The sequence below is a fragment of the Microcaecilia unicolor genome, chromosome 7, assembly GCF_901765095.1.
Source record: "Microcaecilia unicolor chromosome 7, aMicUni1.1, whole genome shotgun sequence".
In the NCBI taxonomy this organism is placed as follows: domain Eukaryota; kingdom Metazoa; phylum Chordata; class Amphibia; order Gymnophiona; family Siphonopidae; genus Microcaecilia; species Microcaecilia unicolor.
In genome coordinates, this window is record NC_044037.1 from 82,533,066 (window position 1) to 82,553,450 (window position 20,385).

Sequence of the window (20,385 nt, forward strand, 5' to 3'; positions counted from 1 at the left end):
CTCTGGAGTTTTTAATAAACTTGAAATAAGGGGCCCTTTTACAAAGGCGTGCTGAAAAATGACCTGCGGTAGTGTAGATGTGTGTTTTGGGCACGCTCAGAATAATTTTTCAGCGCACCTGTAAGAAATGCCTTTTTTTAAAATTTTTGCTGAAAATGGACGAGCGGCAAAATGAAAATTGCCACGTGGCCATTTTGGGTCTGAGACCTTACCACCAGCCATTGACGTAGCGGTAAAGTGTCATGCAGGTACCGGACGGTAATGGTCTACGTGCTTAAAATATCAATTACCACCCGATTACTGGCACACATAGTGGACGCGCATCAAAATGAAATTACCATAAGGGCCACACGGTAGCCAGGCGGTAACTCAAAATTGACACGTGTGTAGGTGGCTTAGTAAAACGGCCCCTAAAAGACTTACTTTCAAATTACATGCCTTTGTTTCTTATGAAATCTCACAAGGCAAAATGAACAGGACAGAATTTTCAAATCCACAGCAATATCATCCTTTAATCTTTGATGTGATCTGGCATTGTCCAGGGCTACTTAAGAGTCAATTCCTGCTACTGGTACAACTGAGTGATGGTGATAAAATAATTCAACACGTCTTGCACTGTGAATTCCATGGCAACTCCTGACCCCGGATAGCAGCGGCTGATCATGTCCTCGATTTCTTTGTACTGGCGAAGGAACTCTTGCTGCATAGCATGCCACACCACCTAAGAAGAAGACATTCAGAGTCAAAGCGTACAACCAATGCTCAACTTGACATTCAAGAGTGATCCATTGCTCTTTATAATTAAAGCCTAGCATACCAGGTATATTCATAGCGAGCTTTCTGTTGTTAGTGGGCCAGTGTATTTTATGTAATGCATTGTCTAAGGTTCTGACATGAAAAGGACGGTTTTCAATAGTAATTAGCTGTATTCGTGTCTTGCCACCATTGTCCCTCTTAGCTTATCCCTCCTTTGCTCTGCCACCATAGCCCTTTGCTCTTCTTCCTGCCTATCATGTCATAGATTGTCATTCTCATTCTACTCCACCAGTTGTCTAATATATTCCCAAAGTTTTATCCCTCTGTCTCATCCTTCACCTGACAGCTTCCTGAAAGATCTGCTATAAAGAACCCACCAGCCCCATTTAGTACTGAAAACACCTCCTCTGCCAAAACCTGAACTTGCAATTTATTCTGCTTCTTCCCATGGCAGCTATGCTAAAGTCATAATTACCGGTAACAGGTTCTCTTCTGGTGAAAGATGCTTGAGGATCTTGCCATGCAGCATCTCCAGGGATTTTTTTACCTCCTTGCCAGGATACTTCTCAGTCACCTTCCTGAGCTCTTGCTTACTGTATGCCAGCTGGAAGCTCACATCCTCCTCCTTCAGCCCCTGAGCAATACAGGCTTTTATTCCATCCAAGAAACACTGGCCAGAGAGATGAGATATAAGTTATATTATAAAATGAAATTTTTGTAGTTGGAAATAATACAGTGTACATGAATGTATGTTCATATCTTTAAGAAACAACTTGTCTGCTCCTGCGGTTTAACCCATCAGAGCTGGAGATGCTACACAGGCAGTGTTTACAGCCCCTGGGATACCCAAGTATTTCAGCTGTTATACAACAGTGACATCTACTGGCCAGATTCAGAGTACATGAATACTGAGTTCCATTGACTAATCCACTAAACCAACAACAATACTGCAATAGTTGCTTAGGTGAGTGGAGGAGTAACCTAGTGGGGAGAACAGGGAAGCCCATTTCCAATCCCCCTGCTGCTACTGGGTGAGTCATTTAACCTTCCATTGCCTCAGGTACTACATGAAAGGCATTGGTGCCTAAATTTAGGTGAGAGAGATCAACCATAGGCATGGAGGAATGCTCAGTCCCTACAAACGACGTACAAGTAAAGCCAACTTCTGTTTTGCCTAAATTTAGGAGCTAATAGTGCATCTAGGTTATAGTAGTGCTTGTGCATGTGATTAATGCCAATAGTTGGCAGATAAGTGTATAATTGCTAGACTCCATTCTATAAACAGTGTGCTTAAGCCATGTGGCAGGGCATTTTCGAAAGGGACGTCCATGTTTTGATATGGACGTCCTCGCAAAACGTCCCAATCCAGGGGCCGGGAAACCTGTATTTTCGAAACAAGATGGACGTCCATCTTTCATTTCGAAAATACTGTCAGGTACGTCCAAATCCTTAAATTTGGTTGTCCCTAGACTTGGTCATTTCTGATTTTTGGCAATAATGGAAACCAAGGACATCCATCTTAGAAACGACCAAATGCAAGCCATTTGGTCATGGGAGGAGCCAGCATTTGTAGTGCACTGGTCCCCCTGACATACCAGGACACCAACCGGGCACCCTAGGGGGCACTGCAGTGGACTTCATAGCTCCCTTACCTTGTGTGCTGAGTGCCCCAAAACCCACAACTGTACACCACTACCACAGCCCTTATGGATGAAGGGGGGTACCTACATGTGGGTACAGTGGGCTTGTGGTGGGTTTTGGAGGGCTCACTATTTCCTCCACAAATGTAACAGGTAGGGGGGGTATGGGCCTGGGTCCACCTGCCTGAAGTGCACTGCTGTACCCACTAAAACTGCTCCAGGGACCTGCATACTGCTGTCATGGACCTGAGTATGACATCTGAGGCTGGCAATCAATATTTTTAAAGATATTTTTTGAGTGTGGGAGGGGTTTAGTAACCACTGGGAGAGTAAGGGGAGGTCATCCCCGATTCTCTCCGGTGCTCTGAGCATAAATTTAGTCATGGGCATGCCCCAAACGAAATCCAGATTGACAGGGACTAAATACTCCTACCTTCTCCAAATATATGACCAATTGGATTAATACTACCTTCTCAACCAATTTTGCCAGACTACAAAGATTTGAAATAGGCCTATAATTAGAAACATCCCTACTATTCTTATTCAGATCCTTGAAAACAGAACATTCTACTGCTCTTTTCCATCATTGGGTACAATTCCCTCCTCCAAAATTCTTACATGCCAGGGAGTACAATAAATGCAATAATCCATGTGCTCTACTTCTCATCCTGGACAAAAGAGTTAAATCTTCTGTCGATCCTCCCCGCAAATTAGAAGCAATACGGACAAACTCATCACAGAATGGGTGACAAAACACTTCCCAAACTCCCTCAATTCTCCTATCATCCAATCTTGAGTTTAGCAAATTTCCCTCAACACATGCTTCTACATTAAACACCTCACCCTCTATCCAGACATAAACCCGCAACCTTATCCGAGAAATATCTCGCTAAAGCTTCCACATTTGGTCTGGGCAAAGATTCTTGAACACACACATTGGGACTGAAACTACGCAAGACCCAGAAAACAGTGTGAACCAGGCAAGGGGCACACACAATTTTAAGATTTATAATATTCCAGTTTTGCAGCTTTTACTTGACGTGTGTAATATCGCTGCTGTTCCTGCAAAACTAACATCTGTGGGAAGCCTAGTTTTTGACTCAGATGAGTTGCTGAGTAGAATTTGCAGCAAGATTGAAACAGTCATGATCCCATTGGGATCTCATCCAGATAAGTGGAATTATTTCACAAATATTATTTTCATGTTTGAAGTGTTTCAAGAGTGGCAGTCTTTTTTTACTTATGACTAAGATTTAGGTCATTTGATATGCAGCGTTATTGTTCATTTTGTAAAACCACTACCTGAGCTTATGAGGTTTTCCCTCCGCTCTATCAATTATTCAGTTATAAAGTGATCATGTTTCCACTTTTGGCTTGTTTGTTTGTACACAAGTTTCTGGAGTTTGGTTCCCTTGTTGTGGTATTAAAATAGTCTTTACATATAGAAAATGCTTTGCCAAATTACCCCCACTGGAGCTGGAAAATGGAAGAAGGAACCGTCTGAAAATAACAAGAAGCAGCATAAGGAGTGTCAAAGCAAATGCAAGGCGCAGATAAAGAAGGCCAAGAGGGATTACGAAAAAAAGATAGCATTAAAGGCAAAAAAACATAATAAATTTTTTTTTCGGTATATTAAAAGCAGGAAGCCGGCAAAAGAATTGGTGGGGCCGCTGGATGATCGAGGGGTAAAAGGGGCAATCAAGGAAGACAAAGACGTAGCGGAGAGATTGAATAAATTCTTTGCTTCGGTCTTCACCGAGGAAAATTTGGGTGGGGTACCGGTGTCGGAAATGGCATTTCAAGCTGGCGAGTCGGAGAAACTTACTGACTTCACGGTAAACCTGGAGGACATAATGGGGCAGTTCAGCAAACTGAAGAGTAGCAAATCTCCTGGACCGGATGGTATTCATCCTAGAGTACTGAGAGAACTGAAAGATGAGCTTGCGGAGCTACTGTTAGTGATATGCAATTTATCCTTAAAATCGAGCATGGTACCGGAAGATTGGAGAGTGGCCAATGTAATGCCAATTTTCAAAAAAGGTTCCAGAGGAGATCCAGGAAATTATAGACCGGTGAGTCTGATATCGGTGCCGGGGAAAATGGTAGAGGCTATTATTAAAAACAAAATTACAGAGCACATCCAAGGACATGGATTACTGAGACCAAGTCAGCACGGCTTTTGTGTGGGGAAATCTTGCCTGACCAATTTACTTCAATTCTTTGAAAGAGTAAACAAACATGTGGACAAAGGAGAGCCGGTTGATATTGTGTATCTGGATTTTCAAAAGGCGTTTGACAATGTACCTCATGAAAGGCTACAGAGGAAATTGGAGGGTCGTGGGATAGGAGGAAATGTCCTATTGTGGATTAAAAACTGGTTGAAGGATAGGAAACAGAGAGTGGGCTTAAATGGTCAGTATTCACAGTGGAGAAGGGTAGTTAGTGGGGTTCCTCAGGGGTCTGTGCTAGAACCGCTGCATTTTAATATATTTATAAATGATTTAGAGATGGGAGTAACTAGCGAGGTAATTAAATTTGCTGATGACACAAAGTTATTCAAAGTCGTTAACTCACGACAGGATTGTGAAAAATTACAAGAGGACCTTACGAGACTGGGCAACTAAATGGCAGATGATGTTTAATGTGAGCAAGTGCAAGGTGATGCATGTGGGAAAAAAGAACCCAAATTATAGCTACGTCATGCAAGGTTCCATGTTAGGAGTTACGGACCAAGAAAGGGATCTGGGTGTTGTCGTCGATAATACACTGAAACCTTCTGCTCAATGTGCTGCTGCGGCTAGGAAAGTGAATAGAATGTTGGGTATTATTAGGAAAGGTATGGAAAACAGGTGTGAGGATGTTATAATGCCGTTGTATCGCTCCATGGTGCGACCGCACCTTGAGTATTGTGTTCAATTCTGGTCGCCGCATCTCAAGAAAGATATAGTAGAATTGGAAAAGGTGCAGCGAAGGGCAACTAAAATGATAGCGAGGATGGGACGACTTCCCTATGAAGAAAGACTAAGGAGGCTAGGGCTTTTTGGAGAAGAGACGGCTGAGGGGAGACATGATAGAGGTATATAAAATAATGAGTGGAATGGAACAGGTGGATGTGAAGTGTCTGTTCACGCTTTCCAAAAATACTAGGACTAGGGGGCATGTGATGAAACTACAGTGTAGTAAATTTAAAACAAATCGGAGAAAATATTTCTTCACCCAACGCATAATTAAACTCTGGAATTCGTTGCCGGAGAACGTGGTGAAGGCGGTTAGCTTAGCAGAGTTTAAAAAGGGGTTAGACAGTTTCCTAAAGGACAAGTCCATAAACCACTACTAAATGGACTTGGGAAAAATCCACAATTCCAGGAATAACATGTATAGAATGTTTGTACATTTGGGAAGCTTGCCAGGTGCTCTTGGCCTGGATTGGCCGCTGTCGTGGACAGGATGCTGGGCTCGATGGACTCTTGGTCTTTCCCAGTGTGGCATTACTTACAGTGGGGGAAATAAGTATTTGATCCCTTGCTGATTTTGTAAGTTTGCCCACTGACAAAGACATGAGCAGCCCATAATTGAAGGGTAGGTTATTGGTAACAGTGAGAGATAGCACATCACAAATTAAATCCGGAAAATCACATTGTGGAAAGTATATGAATTTATTTGCATTCTGCAGAGGGAAATAAGTATTTAATCCCTCTGGCAAACAAGACCTAATACTTGGTGGCAAAACCCTTGTTGGCAAGCACAGCGGTCAGACGTCTTCTGTAGTTGATGATGAGGTTTGCACACATGTCAGGAGGAATTTTGGTCCACTCCTCTTTGCAGATCATCTCTAAATCATTAAGAGTTCTGGGCTGTCGCTTGGCAACTCGCAGCTTCAGCTCCCTCCATAAGTTTTCAATGGGATTAAGGTCTGGTGACTGGCTAGGCCACTCCATGACCCTAATGTGCTTCTTCCTGAGCCACTCCTTTGTTGCCTTGGCTGTATGTTTTGGGTCATTGTCGTGCTGGAAGACCCAGCCACGACCCATTTTAAGGCCCTGGCGGAGGGAAGGAGGTTGTCACTCAGAATTGTACGGTACACGGCCCCATCCATTCTCCCATTGATGCGGTGAAGTAGTCCTGTGCCCTTAGCAGAGAAACACCCCCAAAACATAACATTTCCACCTCCATGCTTGACAGTGGGGACGGTGTTCTTTGGGTCATAGGCAGCATTTCTCTTCCTCCAAACACGGCGAGTTGAGTTCATGCCAAAGAGCTCAATTTTTGTCTCATCTGACCACAGCACCTTCTCCCAATCACTCTCGGCATCATCCAGGTGTTCACTGGCAAACTTCAGACGGGCCGTCACATGTGCCTTCCGGAGCAGGGGGACCTTGCGGGCACTGCAGGATTGCAATCCGTTATGTCGTAATGTGTTACCAATGGTTTTCGTGGTGACAGTGGTCCCAGCTGCCTTGAGATCATTGACAAGTTCCCCCCTTGTAGTTGTAGGCTGATTTCTAACCTTCCTCATGATCAAGGATACCCCACGAGGTGAGATTTTGCGTGGAGCCCCAGATCTTTGTCGATTGACAGTCATTTTGTACTTCTTCCATTTTCTTACTATGGCACCAACAGTTGTCTCCTTCTCGCCCAGCGTCTTACTGATGGTTTTGTAGCCCATTCCAGCCTTGTGCAGGTGTATGATCTTGTCCCTGACATCCTTAGACAGCTCCTTGCTCTTGGCCATTTTGTAGAGGTTAGAGTCTGACTGATTCACTGAGTCTGTGGACAGGTGTCTTTCATACAGGTGACCATTGCCGACAGCTGTCTGTCATGCAGGTAACGAGTTGATTTGGAGCATCTACCTGGTCTGTAGGGGCCAGATCTCTTACTGGTTGGTGGGGGATCAAATACTTATTTCCCTCTGCAGAATGCAAATAAATTCATATACTTTCCACAATGTGATTTTCCGGATTTAATTTGTGATGTGCTATCTCTCACTGTTACCAATAACCTACCCTTCAATTATGGGCTGCTCATGTCTTTGTCAGTGGGCAAACTTACAAAATCAGCAAGGGATCAAATACTTATTTCCCCCACTGTATGTACTTATTTTATAAAGGCACATAGGGGCCTATGTTGGGATCCAGCTTTTCCAGATAAGTTGATACAATGTTCTTTTGATTTTGTCATACTTTGCGGTTTGCTTTCATGTTGTATTACACTTTTTAAAATTTTTAAAAATAAGATCAAATTATTTTTTGCAAATCTGCATTGTAATGAATAAAGTTTTGAACACAAGCAGGAAGGAGTTTTTTTTGAACAATGATTGATTTTCTCGCTAAAAGATTGTGAGCCCAGCCAATGATTTAAACAGTACATTGGAATCTTTGCAATTTCCCAGGTATTTTTCCTCCTGCCATTTCTTGATTGTTCAATCATTGTTTAGATGTAGTTGTTGAGCAATATTTCTTATTTGAAGATTGTGAATCTGTTTTTTCCACTTTGGGGTTACAAGTTGTGATAGTTTTGTGGGGGAAAAAAAGTTTTTGGCCATTTGCAGTATTTTATAAAATAGGAAGGCCGGCGAGGAGCATGCCGAGCAGCCGCACATAACATGGCGGCTGCCGCACGGCAGCTCCCCGGCCGGAGCGCCCCATCCCTTCCGGCTTCCCCATTGACGGTCTGGATGACGCAGCAGGAGGACCTGCCTGCAGTTGGTTGGGAGGCCGGAAGGGGGCGGGGCTCCAGCGGGAGTTCCAGGCACCGCATAAGAGCTGCCGACGAGGCAGGGAGGGCCTCTTTGTTGGCAGCGAGCGGTATGCTGCATGCATTGAGTGTGTGATGTGTAAACAGATCAAATACTGGAAACTTAAATTATTAAAACATCTCAGAAACAGAGTTCCTTGCTGTGTGTTTCATTGCTTTATTGGTTGAAAAAACTGTATTTGGTCACCCGGCCAAATTTCACAGAAAGTCTCTAATGAATCTTATATTTTTTTAAAAATGTTCTTTTACATAAAATTCTCTTTGCAAAATCCCAGATTACTTATCTCAATGCTGAAATGTTTCCCTCCTTCCTGCTCAACTTGAATTTTGTCAACAGACGTACTCTGCTTGAGAGGCTAAATGTTCAATATCAGAGAATTCACACTTCTTTGATTCTTCTATTTCTTTCTGTGCACATATCCAACAGACTGCTAAAACCTATTGCTTCCTTCTCTATAACATCACCAAAATTCATCCCTTCCTTTCTGAGCACAGTATCAAAATCTTTATCCACACTCTCATCACCTCCCACAGATTACTATATACTGCTGCTCACAGGTCCCCCACTTAACTCTCTCTCCTGTCCAGTTAAACCCCTTTGAATATCTACTCCAATAAAATTTATTAGAGACTTTCTGTGAAATTTGGACAGATGACTGAATAGAGGAGTTTCTTTAAACAAATAAAGCAGCAGTAGTGTACCATGGCAGGGGCGGTGGGGGTGATCCATTCCGGGTGCAGGCAGCAAGGGGGTGCGCGGAGCAGGTGTGTGACTGTCAGCTGTGCCGGTCCCCTGCCCCCCTCTGGTACTTCCTGTTCCAGGTCAGAGGACCGGCAGTGCCGACAGCTGTACACCTACTCTGTGCACCCCCTTGCTAGGAGGAAGGGTGGTGGGTGATGCACTTCGGGGGTTAGGACGTGCTTTGGGGGGGGGGGGTGCGCCTTGGGGGGGTGTTACGCCAGGGGGGAGTGAAGTGGTGACTCGCCTTGGGTGGTGACCAAGCTAGGTACGCCACTATAAAGCAGAGATAAGTATCAGCAATGAACGTCATGTCTGATGTGCTTTTAAATTTTACATTGAGGTTTTGATCTGTTTGCTGTGTGCACAGAGTGTGTGAAATAAATACTTGAATGCTCTGTTTTATAAAAGCAACATAAGTACCTATGTGCTTTTGTAAAATAGGTATCCAGATGTAAAGTTTGTTTTACACATAGAAAAGGGCGTTAGGATATGTGCAGTGTTAAGGATGGTTCCCACCATAAGTGCTTGTTGTATAAAGCTGGCTAAGTGCCTTTATAAAACAGGCTCCATTTTGGACTTTTCACCTAGGCACCATAGAAGTTCAGACTTCCTCTGCACTTGAAATTCTAAAAGCTGTTTTGAATTTAAAAAATAAGACATTCTTTCCCCCAAAATTAATAAAACAATGACAAGGAAATTTCAAATTAAAGCAGGCACCCAAAGCAATGATTCTCAGTCTAGCCACCAAGAAGTCATACCCCCTTTTCTGTCTCGCTTTAGACAAATCAGGAAATGTACAAAATTCAGATCCCCAAACCAGTCGTTCAGATGCCTGACATAAAATCACAAAGTTGTATTCATGAACAAAAGTTGGTAGCAAGGTGGTTCTTTGTGTAACCACATCTAAAGATGACTTCAGAAATCCCCTCAAATCCAGGACAGATTGAGTCCCTTCTTACAACCCACTATAGGGTTTCCATCATATACTAGTAAGGAGAGATATTGTGCCCTCACAGCTGTTGGTAATGGCACACCCATATGAATTTATTACACAAGAGGGCCAGGTGGAGGAGTGGCCTAATGGTTAGAGCAGTGGGCTTTTATCCTAGTAAACTGGGTGTGATTCCCACTGCAGTTCCTTGTGACCTTGGGCAAGTCACTTAACCCTCCATTGCCCCAGGTACAAAAACTTAGATTGTGAGCTCTCTAGGGACAGAGTACCTGTATATAATGTGTACAGTGCTGCATACATACATCTAGTAGAATTTATAGAAATGATTAGTAGTAGTAGAATGTGCCTATTCCTCAAAGAAATGTATTATGCAGTGCTACTCTGTGCAATCTAAAAGACTTCCTAACTGCCATGATTCTCAAATTTGGGATGCCTTCAACTTCTCCAATGATCCCTAAGTCTGTGGCTTCAAGCCATGATTCAATAACCTTTTGCTTCCTAGATTTCAGCTCTTGGTATTCCCGTTCAGGTTACACATGCTTTTGCTTTGGTGTTTTTTGGCATCCAAGACTCCAGCTCCTGGTACTCCAGTCCAGGTTATATCTATTTTGCTTCCACGTTTGCTGCTTCCAAATCTCTAGCTCCTAGTATTCCAGTCCAGGTTATACATACTTTTGCTTCAGTGTTTCCTGCTTCCAAGACTCTCGCTCCTGGTATTCCAGTCTTTGTTTCAGGGGGCAAATATGCTGGAGTGTACAGAAGAAAGAGTGATTGCTTCCATCATATGGCAGGACACATTAGATTTTCTAAAGGATGATGGTCAAGATGGTGTCAGTCTCTTTATTAATATATTTACAAGAACATTTGGCTTATGTCAAGAAACAGTCTGGGTATTTCAGAAAGATAAAGTGCACCTGTCAACCCTGAATTTCTATTCCTCACCTGCAGAAATTTTGCTGAAATCCTTTCTCATTGTAGCAATAGTGATGGTAAAATATATAATCCACCTAGAGGCCTTAAAATAGCAGGTGAGAAACATTCAAGCCAAGAACCGAGTCTTTGGAAGCCTAGCCATGACATCAATCATGAGAAAAGGCAAAAAGCAATGAATAAATAACTATAAATGAAATGAAAACCATTCTGTATGCAAACTTTACAAAGTCCAAGCTAGGCAGAAGGTCAGATTCAAGTTTCAGATAATGAAAGGTATTGTACTAAAAACCTTCAAGTTAGCTTGTTTTTCCACAATGTGGAAACTGCCCATTTTTTTAATTTTTAAAAATGATTTTATTTCTTGCAGCTAATAGATTGAAATAAAACAAAGAAAAGAAAAGAAAAGAAGATGATATATTTTATATTGGATGAACTTAATGCATTTTTTGATGAGCTTTCAAGGGCAAGATCAGAAATGAGCAAAATGAAGACGTATCAGAATATATAAGTGTAGCATAAAAGCATTCCAATGACAATCTCATGGAGAAAGGTAAGAGTAGGGGAGGGGGTGAGACACAGGGTGAGATGGATGTGTGATCAGAGGGTGAGAAAGCAGTATAATGTTATGGCTTACAATGTGATAGAAAACCCAGATCTTTGTTTAGTCCTGTCTGGTGTGTGTCAAAATATTTCATCATTTGCTCTTCAAAGGTTTTACCTTCCTAGATGGTTTTAACATTTCCTTTTAGAATTCTCACCTTAAAGTCATTAATTAAGTGCTCTGATCTTGAAAAATGCTGTCCCACGGAGGTTATCACTGTGGTGTGATGTGGTGCTTATATAGGTTGACTCTTGTCTATTATCTGACCTACCCCTCCAACATAGTGTCTTTTTCCTAATTTTTTGCATTGAATAATATACACTACATTTGAAGATGAGCATGTGTGGGACCACCCAAATGAGGTCTTCCAAACAACTGTACAACATGGGATATAATTGCTCAAGATTCCTCCGCCAAGTTAGCCAGAAATAGCCAATCATCCAAATAAGGGTGTACTCGCACCCTTTGCTTGCAGAGAAAGGTGGAAACCATTACCATGACCTTAGAGAAGGTCCGAGATGCTGTGACTAGGCTGAATGGGAGGACCTTGAACTGGAAGTGTCTGCTCAACACACAGAACTTCAAACTGCCAGTGGTCCAGATGAATGTTGTTACAGAAGTAGGCCTCAGCCAGCTCCAGGGAGTCAAAGAGCTCCCTGGGGTGGACTAATGCAATCACCAAACAGAGGGATTGCATTCAAAACTGAGAAGCATATAGGGTTGCACTGACCCCCTTGAGGTCCAAGATGAATCATTAGGACACTCCCTTCTTGGGGACCACAAAACAGTTGGAATATCTGCCTTGTCCCTGTTCTACTAGGGGCCTCTCCTCCACAGTCCACAAGTGAAGCAGATGGGTCAGAGTCTCCTCCACTGCTCTGTGCTTGAGGGGGGAGCAACAGGGAGACATCATAAAGGCATTTGAAATGGGGGACTCAAACTCTCAGGCATAACCATTGCAAACCACTTTCAAGATCCACTGGTCTGTGGTAATTAGGGTCAACTCTTGGATAAAAAGACCAAGATGCCCTCTGATCTGTCCTGGTCAGGCAGGAACCCCTTGATTCTCATTGAGCTCCTTTCTGGATGGTGGAACCAGGACCAGAGGTCCCTCCACCATCTCTGGGTTGCTTTCAGTTCCAAAATAAATGGCCCTTCTACCCCTTCACCACAGACTCATCAGACAAGGACTTTTTGGAGTGAAAATGGTTCCCAAGGCTTAAGCTGTCCCCATGGGCTTGTCCCTGGGGAGATGTTGGGGCTGAGTATCTCACACATCCTTGACCAGCCTCTTAAGGTCTTCTCTAAACAATGATATACCCTTAAAGGGTAGTCTACAAAGACAGTCTTTAGATACTGTAGCCAAAGCCAACAATGAGCTCCCACCACTGAAGAGACTGTTTCAGCACATACAAACCAGGTCAGAAAGCAAGCCTTCTAGGACCTGGATTCTAGCCAGGCTGACTCCATGGAGGGCAGAAGCTGCTGCACCCATTGGAGCAGGGCTTAGTCTACATAATCCCTACAAATAGCCCCCTGAACATCCAAGGCTACAGAACTGAACAGCTGCTTCAAGAGTAGTTCCATTTTCCGATTGTGAGGGTCCCTGAGGGTGGCACTATTCTTCAAAGAGACTGTTGTCTTCTTGGTCACTGTAGGGCATCTACTTTGGGGAGGAGAAAGAAAGCCGAGAGCCTGGGGCAAGGGGTAGATTCACCACATAAGCTTAGAGCCCTACAGAACCAACCATCTCAGAGAGGGCCCAATGAAGGGGAAAGGACTTTGCTGGTTGATGATAATGAGCAAGTATGGGATGTCTCTTTCTGGTGGGGCTACTTGCAATTCTAGGACCTCTGCCACCTCATCAACATAGATGGAAAGCTTTTCCCTCTGGAAGAGCTATATTACTGGCAACTGCTGTTCCTCCTTAGGGGACAGCTCCCCTGGCTCTAGGAAATCCGAGTGAGAAGGAAATGATGGCCCTTTGTGATGATCTCAGGTCATCCTAGTTTCAGATCCTCAGTGTTCGAGGTCAAGCGCCTTCTATAGGCCAATGAGACAACCCTGCCAAGGCCTTATTAGGCAGTTTCCCTAATTTCAAGGACTTCACATAGCAGAACAACACTGAAACTTTCTGAAATCAAAAGCTTTAATATATCTTAGCAAAAAAAAAAAAAAAAGGCATCTCCACCTCACTTTCTTTTCTCTGTTAAAGCCAGACAGCAGGTACTTCCTACCCCCCCCCCCCCCCCCTTTCAATACCTGTTTTACATGAAATTCCAGTTCAGATTTTCTGACACACCAAGCCCACACACAGCAGTGCCCTAACACAAAGCCTATGTGCTGAAACTTTAGTTTCCCTTTTCCAGTACTGCCCAGCTTTAACAAACCTTCTTTATTATACACCTGTATTTCATATTTCTGGGCAACCTTTTTGTTTTCCATTACCTATCACTTATTTTCTAGAATCTGGATAAGAGAGACCTGGACTGGTCTTCACTTGTTCATGGGCTTTTAAATAGGGTTACCATATGGCCCCAGAAAAAGGAGGACAGATTGAGCCAGTCTGGGTTTTACTTCCATTGCTTTCAATGGAAGCAAAACCCAGACTGGATCAACGTGTCCTCCTTTTTCTGGAGCCATATGATAACCTTACTTTTAAATATCTTAAGCTCCGTAAGCAGCTGACATGGCAGCATTCTGGAGGCAGAATGCTTCTCCTTCTCCAGGCTCCCAGCTACTTATTGTGGAGACCCAGCCAGTAGCGTAGCCAGCGATTAATTTTTGGGTGGGCCTGGAGGTGGACTGGGTGGGCACAGACCTCTTTCCTCTCCACCGTCCACCCCCCGCCCGCCGCCGCCACCACCACATTTTGTGTCCACCAGCGACAGCCCCCTGCACTGACCTGAAGCGCGTTCTCCCTCCAATCCAGCACCGGCGATCATAGCCAGCCTTCTACCATGTCCAGCGCGCGTCGTCTGAGCTTCTTCTCAGGCGCTTCCCGCCTACTCTGCAACTTCCTGCTGGACGTGGTAGAAGGCTGGCTATGATCGCCGGTGCTGGATTGGAGGGAGAACGCGCTTCAGGTCAGTGCAGGGGGCTGTCACGGGCAGGGCGGGCCTGTAGCAAAAGTGGGTGGGCCTGGGCCCATCCAGGCCCACCCTTGGCTACGCTCCTGGACCCAGCAAATCTCCAAGCTCATCTACCTGTGCCTAGGAAAGCAAGGAAGGAGAGGGAACCTTGCTATAGTGGCTAGCCGCCCACTTTCTTGTGGAAATCCATCCTCCTTTCCCAAAATGCTGTGTTGTGCTACGTCTGTCTTCTAAGAGACAAAACTCTCTTTTTAAATTCCTCTGTGTAGCATGAGCCAGGTGGATACTCAAGCATCTGGGAGCTTGCTAATTAACCCTCCTCCCAGTTCCTCAAACACCTTACCTGCCCCTTCCAACTCCAACTCTTCTGTCTTCTGGGAAATGTAGTCCAGAGCTCTCTACCCTCAAGCATTCTCCTTCCAACTCTAGCCCTATTGCCAGGTGGGAAATGCAGTCCAGCATTTCCTTATGCTGAAGGAGTGGAATTTAACTTTTTTACCCCTAACTTTCTCATATGACAAGTGCTTCTTAGCTGCTTGTTACAGTGTTGATTGCTACTTCTGACCTATGCTGCTCATGTTCTTTATTTGCACTAAACTTGGAACTGTCTGCATGAGTCTTTAAAAGTATTTTCTTAAAAAGTGCATCTTATGCTAGTTTCATTTACTTTCCTTGGTGATTAAGGTGGGAATTTTATAACTAGGCATCTCCAATTCGGCACTCTGAGGGCAAGAGGTGTATACGTGCATGTCAAGTGGTGCTTAGATGGCAACTCTGGCTGTATCAACTAAGGTAAAATTATGTATCATACCTGATAATTTTCTTTCCATTAATCATAGCTGATCAATCCATAGACTGGTGGGTTGTGTCCATCTACCAGCAGGTGGAGATAGAGAGCAATCCTTTTGCCTCCCTATATGTGGTCATGTGCTGCCAGAAACTCCTCAGTATGTCGATATCCAAGCTCCATCCGCAGGACTCAGCACTTAGAGAATTACACCCACAAAGGGACACTCTGCCCAGCTCACCACCGCCGAAACGGGGGAGGGGAATTAACCCAGCTCATCCCCACACAAGTGGGGGAGGGGAATCCGTCCAGCTCATCCCCGCGGAGCGGGGGAGGGACACCACACCCGCCGATGCGGGGGGATCTGGCTTATCCTGCAACCGCAACCGCGGGAGGAGCTGACTGACCCTAACACCGCCGAAGCGGGAGGGGTACAAAGCTGCCCTACTGCCGCACGAAGCGGGAGGGAGCGCCGGCAGAATTTAAGTCTCAATCCAGCCCCGTAAAACGGAGGGCAGAGGAATGCAGCAGCTCACTGTAACACAAATTCGTCTCAACTCTTGAAGAATCCATTGAAAAACTTGAACACGAAGTCCTCCTGAACAGGAACTGAAGACTAAACTTGAACCTGAAATGCAACAAGAATATAAACAATACAGATATCTGGGAGGGGCTATGGATTGATCAGCTATGATTAATGGAAAGAAAATTATCAGGTATGATACATAATTTTACCTTCCATATCATCATGCTGATCAATCCATAGACTGGTGGGATGTACCGAAGCAGTAGTCACCCAGGGCGGGACATAGAAATCCCTGATCGCAACACTGAAGCTCCAAACCGGGCCTCCGCCCGAGCAGCCACAGTCAAGCGGTAATGCCTGGAGAAGGAATGGGCCGATGCCCAAGTTGCCGCCTTGCAAATCTCCTCCAAGGAGACGGACCCGGCCTCTGCCATCGAGGCCGCCTGAGCTCTAGTGGAGTGAGCCTTCAGCTGGATAGGCGGCACCTTCCCCGCGGCCACATAAGCCGCTGCAATGGCTTCCTTGACCCATCTTGCCACTGTAGGCTTAGCAGCCTGCAGACCCTTACGGAAATCATTGGCCACTTCCAAGTATCTGATCATGACTCGTCTCACACCCAGATATTTGAGAGCAGAGAATTCCTCTGGGTAGTCCTCCCTACGAAAGGAAGGGAGACAGAGCTGCTGATTCACATGGAAGCGAAAAACAATCTTGGGCAGGAAGGAAGGCACTGTGCGAATAGACACTCCTGCCTCAGTGAACTGCAAAAAGGGCTCTCGACATGAGAGTGCCTGGAGCTCGGAAACTCTTCTGGCTGAAGTGATAGCCACCAAAAAGACTGCTTCCAACGTCAGGTCTTTCAGAGATGCCCTTGACAAGGGTTCAAAAGGCGGCTTCTGCAAGGCTCTTAGCACCAGGTTGAGATTCCACGCAGGCACCACTGAGTGCAGAGGAGGGCGCAGGTGATTAACTCCCTTGAGAAAGCGCACCACATCTGGCTGCGAAGCCAGGAAAGCACCCTTCAGGCGGCCCCTGAAGCAAGCCAGAGCCGCTACCTGGACTTTAAGGGAACTGAGCGACAGGCCTTTCTCCAGACCTTCTTGCAGGAACGCCAACACTGAAGAAATTGGAGCAGTGAAGGGAGAAAGTGAGCCTGCTTCACACCATGCTGCAAAGGTACGCCAAACTCTGGCGTAAGCAGTAGAAGTAGAGCGCTTCCTCGCTCTTAGCATAGTGGCAATGACCTTGTCTGAGAAGCCCTTCTTTCTCAGACGCTGCCGCTCAATAGCCAGGCCGTAAGACCAAAGGGGGAGGGATCCTCCATCACCACGGGACCCTGATGCAACAAGCCCTGCTCCACTGGCAGCCGCAGAGGATCGTCCACTGAGAGCCTGATCAAGTCCGCATACCAGGGACGTCTGGGCCAATCCGGACCCACCAGGATTATCCGGCCCGGATGCTTTGCCACCCGGTCTAGCACCCTGCCCAACATGGGCCAGGGCGGGAACACATAGAGAAGCTCCTGTGTCGGCCACTGTTGGAGAAGAGCATCTACTCCCAGGGATCGAGGGTCCCGTCCCCTGATGAAAAAGCGCGGCACTTGGCAATTGGCCGATGACGCCATCAGATCTAGGCTCGGCTGGCCCCAGCGCTTCGTGATGTCCAAGAACGCCTGAGCAGATAGCTGCCACTCTCCGGGATCCAAGGTATGGCGACTGAGAAAGTCCGCCTTGACATTCATGACTCCGGCAATGTGGGCCGCTGACAGCTGTTCCAGGTTCGCTTCCGCCCACTGGCATAGATTCATGGCCTCCTTGGCTAGAGGGGCGCTCTTGGTACCTCCCTGGCGGTTGACATAGGCCACAGCCGTGGCATTGTCCGACAGGACCCGTACTGGCTTCAACGCCAGTACCGGGAGGAACTCCAAAAGCGCCAACCGAATGGCTCTGAGTTCCAGGAGGTTGATAGACCACTTTGCCTCTGCAGGAGACCAGAGCCCCTGCGCTGTCCTTCCCAAGCAGTGGGCTCCCCAGCCCATCAAAGAGGCGTCCGTCGTGACGACAATCCACTCCGGGGTCACAAGAGGCATCCCTGCAGACAACTTGTCTGTCTGCAGCCACCAGCTCAGCGCCTTGCGCACTGCTGGGTCCAAGGGAAGGCGCACAGCATAATCCTCCGACACCGGAGTCCAGCGCTGCAGCAGAGAGTGTTTGTAGTGGTCTCATATGAGCCCTGGCCCAGGGCACTACTTCCATCGTGGCCGTCATAGAGCCCAACAGCTGCACATAGTCCCAAGCCCGGAGCGGAGAGGCTACTAGGAACTGGTCCACCTGAGCCTGAAGTTTGACAATCCGATTGTCCGGCAGGAACACTCTGCCTACTTGGGTGTCGAATCGAACTCCCAGATACTCCAGGGACTGAGTCGGGCGCAGCTGGCTTTTCTCCCAGTTGATGATCCACCCCAGGGAGCTCAAAAGAGCAATCACCCGGTCCACAGCTTTGCCGCACTCTGCATAAGAGGGGGCTCGGATCAACCAGTCGTCCAGATAAGGATGGACTTGTACTCCTTCCTTTCGCAGGAAGGCCGCGATGACCACCATTACTTTGGAAAATGTCCGCGGAGCAGTAGCCAACCCGAACGGGAGGGCTCTGAACTGGAAGTGTCGGCCCAGGACTGCAAAACGCAGAAAGCGTTGATGAGGAGGCCAGATGGGAATATGCAAGTACGCTTCCTTGATGTCCAAGGATGCCAGGAACTCCCCTGCCTTCACTGCCGCTATAACAGAGCGGAGAGTCTCCATGCGAAAGTGCCGAACTTTCAAGGCCCGATTGACCCCTTTGAGGTTGAGGATAGGCCGTACAGAACCTCCTTTCTTTGGTACCACAAAGTAAATGGAGTAACGTCCCTTGCCAAGCTGATTTTCTGGCACCGGAACGACCGCGCCCAGGCGGATCAGATTGTCCAAGGTCTGCTGCACTGCCACAGCTTTGACCGGAGACTTGCAGGGAGAGAGTACAAACCCGTCTCTTAAGGGTCGGCAGAACTCTAGCTTGTAGCCGTCTCTGATGACTTCCAGCACCCAAGCGTCTGAAGTTACCCTGGTCTCTGCACTGGGCCATGGACCAGGACCCCGTCATTGGGTACGAGACCCTGGGGGAGGACCGGAGGGCGCACCTCCGGGACGGCGGTCTCTGCGAAAGGAATGCTGCTTGGGGGAGAAGTTCCTCTTGAAGGAAGAGGGGGCAGAGGAGCCCGACTTGCCCGGGCGGTACCGACGGGCTTCTTGAAACCGTCCTCTGGAGTTACCGGGGTGAGCACTAGCCCGAGCCCTGACCTCTGGTAACCTCTTGCCCTTAGACGTGCCGACATCGGTCACAATTTTGTCCAGCTCGACCCCAAAGAGCAGCTTGCCTTTAAAAGGCAACTTAGCCAGGCGGGACTTAGAGGCGTGGCCCGCAGACCAATGTTTCAGCCAAAGCCACCGCCGCGCAGAGACTGTCTGAGCCATACCTTTAGCCGAGGCTCTCAAGACATCATACAGTAAGTCTGCCAAATAAGCCCAGCCCGATTCCAGGGCCGGCCAATCAGCCCTCAAGGAAGGATCCAAGGGGGAAGCCCGCTGCACAATCGTCAGGCACGCCCTGGCCACGTAGGAGCCGCAAACTGAGGCCTACAAACTTAAGGCAGCCGCCTTAAAAGGACGACCTTAAGGCCGCCTCCAATCTTCTGTCTTGGGCGTCCTTTAGGGCCGTGCCACCTTCCACCGGCAACGCCGTTTTCTTAGTCACCGCAGTGATTAAAGAATCCACGGTAGGCCAAAGAAAGGCCTCCCGTTCACTTTCAGGCAAAGGATAGAGGCGGGACATAGCCCTAGCCACTTTAAGGCTCGCTTCCGGGACATCCCATTGAGCCGAAAATAAGGTGTGCATGGCATCATGCACGTGGAAGGTTCTAGGCGGGCGCTTCGTCCCCAGCATAATGGCGGAGCCAACAGGGGCTGAGGGAGAGACGTCCTCTGGAGAGGAAATCTTCAAAATGCTCATGGCCTGCAGTAACAGGTTGGGCAAATCCTCTGAGCGAAAGATCCGTGCTGCAGAGGGGTCATCCGCTCCATCCGAGCGGGAATCCGTCTCCTCCAAGGAATCCCCAAAGGACCGTTGGGAGAACTCAGATACGCTGCCCTCATCTACATCAGAGGAGACAGAGTCCTCTAAGGCCTGGGAATCCACCCGAGGGCGTTTACTTCCGGGGGCCTCAATCCCTTTATGGACAAGGGAGAAGGGGCAGCGTTTTGCATAAGAAAGGCCTGATGCAGCAGCAAAATAAACTCGGGGGAGAAACCCCCCAGACTGAGCACTTCAGCAGCCTGGGCCACAGCCCTAGACGCACCCTCAACCGGCGCTCGCAAGAGCGGGGGAGAAACATGCTGCGCATCCAAGATGGCGTCCGGCGCGACACTCCGAGAAGGAGCCGCGCGGGAAGAACGGCGCTTAACTTTAGCCGCTTTTTTGCCGTCGCCCAAATCAAGGGCGGCCATGGCATTAACGTCTCCCAGCTCGAGGGCGGCCCAAGAAGAAGCCGTCCGAGCAGAGTGGCCGGCC

General features: G+C 47.0%; 1 protein-coding gene across 1 annotated transcript in view; it reads right to left on the reverse strand.

Annotated features, from left to right (window-relative positions):
* Positions 1 to 207: 207 nt before the first annotated feature.
* The window catches only part of LOC115475004 (exocyst complex component 1-like), a 70,575-nt gene continuing 50,397 nt past the window's right edge, over positions 208 to 20,385 (reverse strand). Inside the window, exons 13-14 of the mRNA XM_030210744.1 lie at positions 1,232 to 1,426; positions 208 to 721 (exon numbers count right to left, since the gene is read on the reverse strand). Coding sequence (XP_030066604.1) covers positions 566 to 721; positions 1,232 to 1,426 — 351 coding nt within the window. The 3' untranslated portion in view covers positions 208 to 565. The remainder of the gene's footprint in view (positions 722 to 1,231; positions 1,427 to 20,385) is intronic.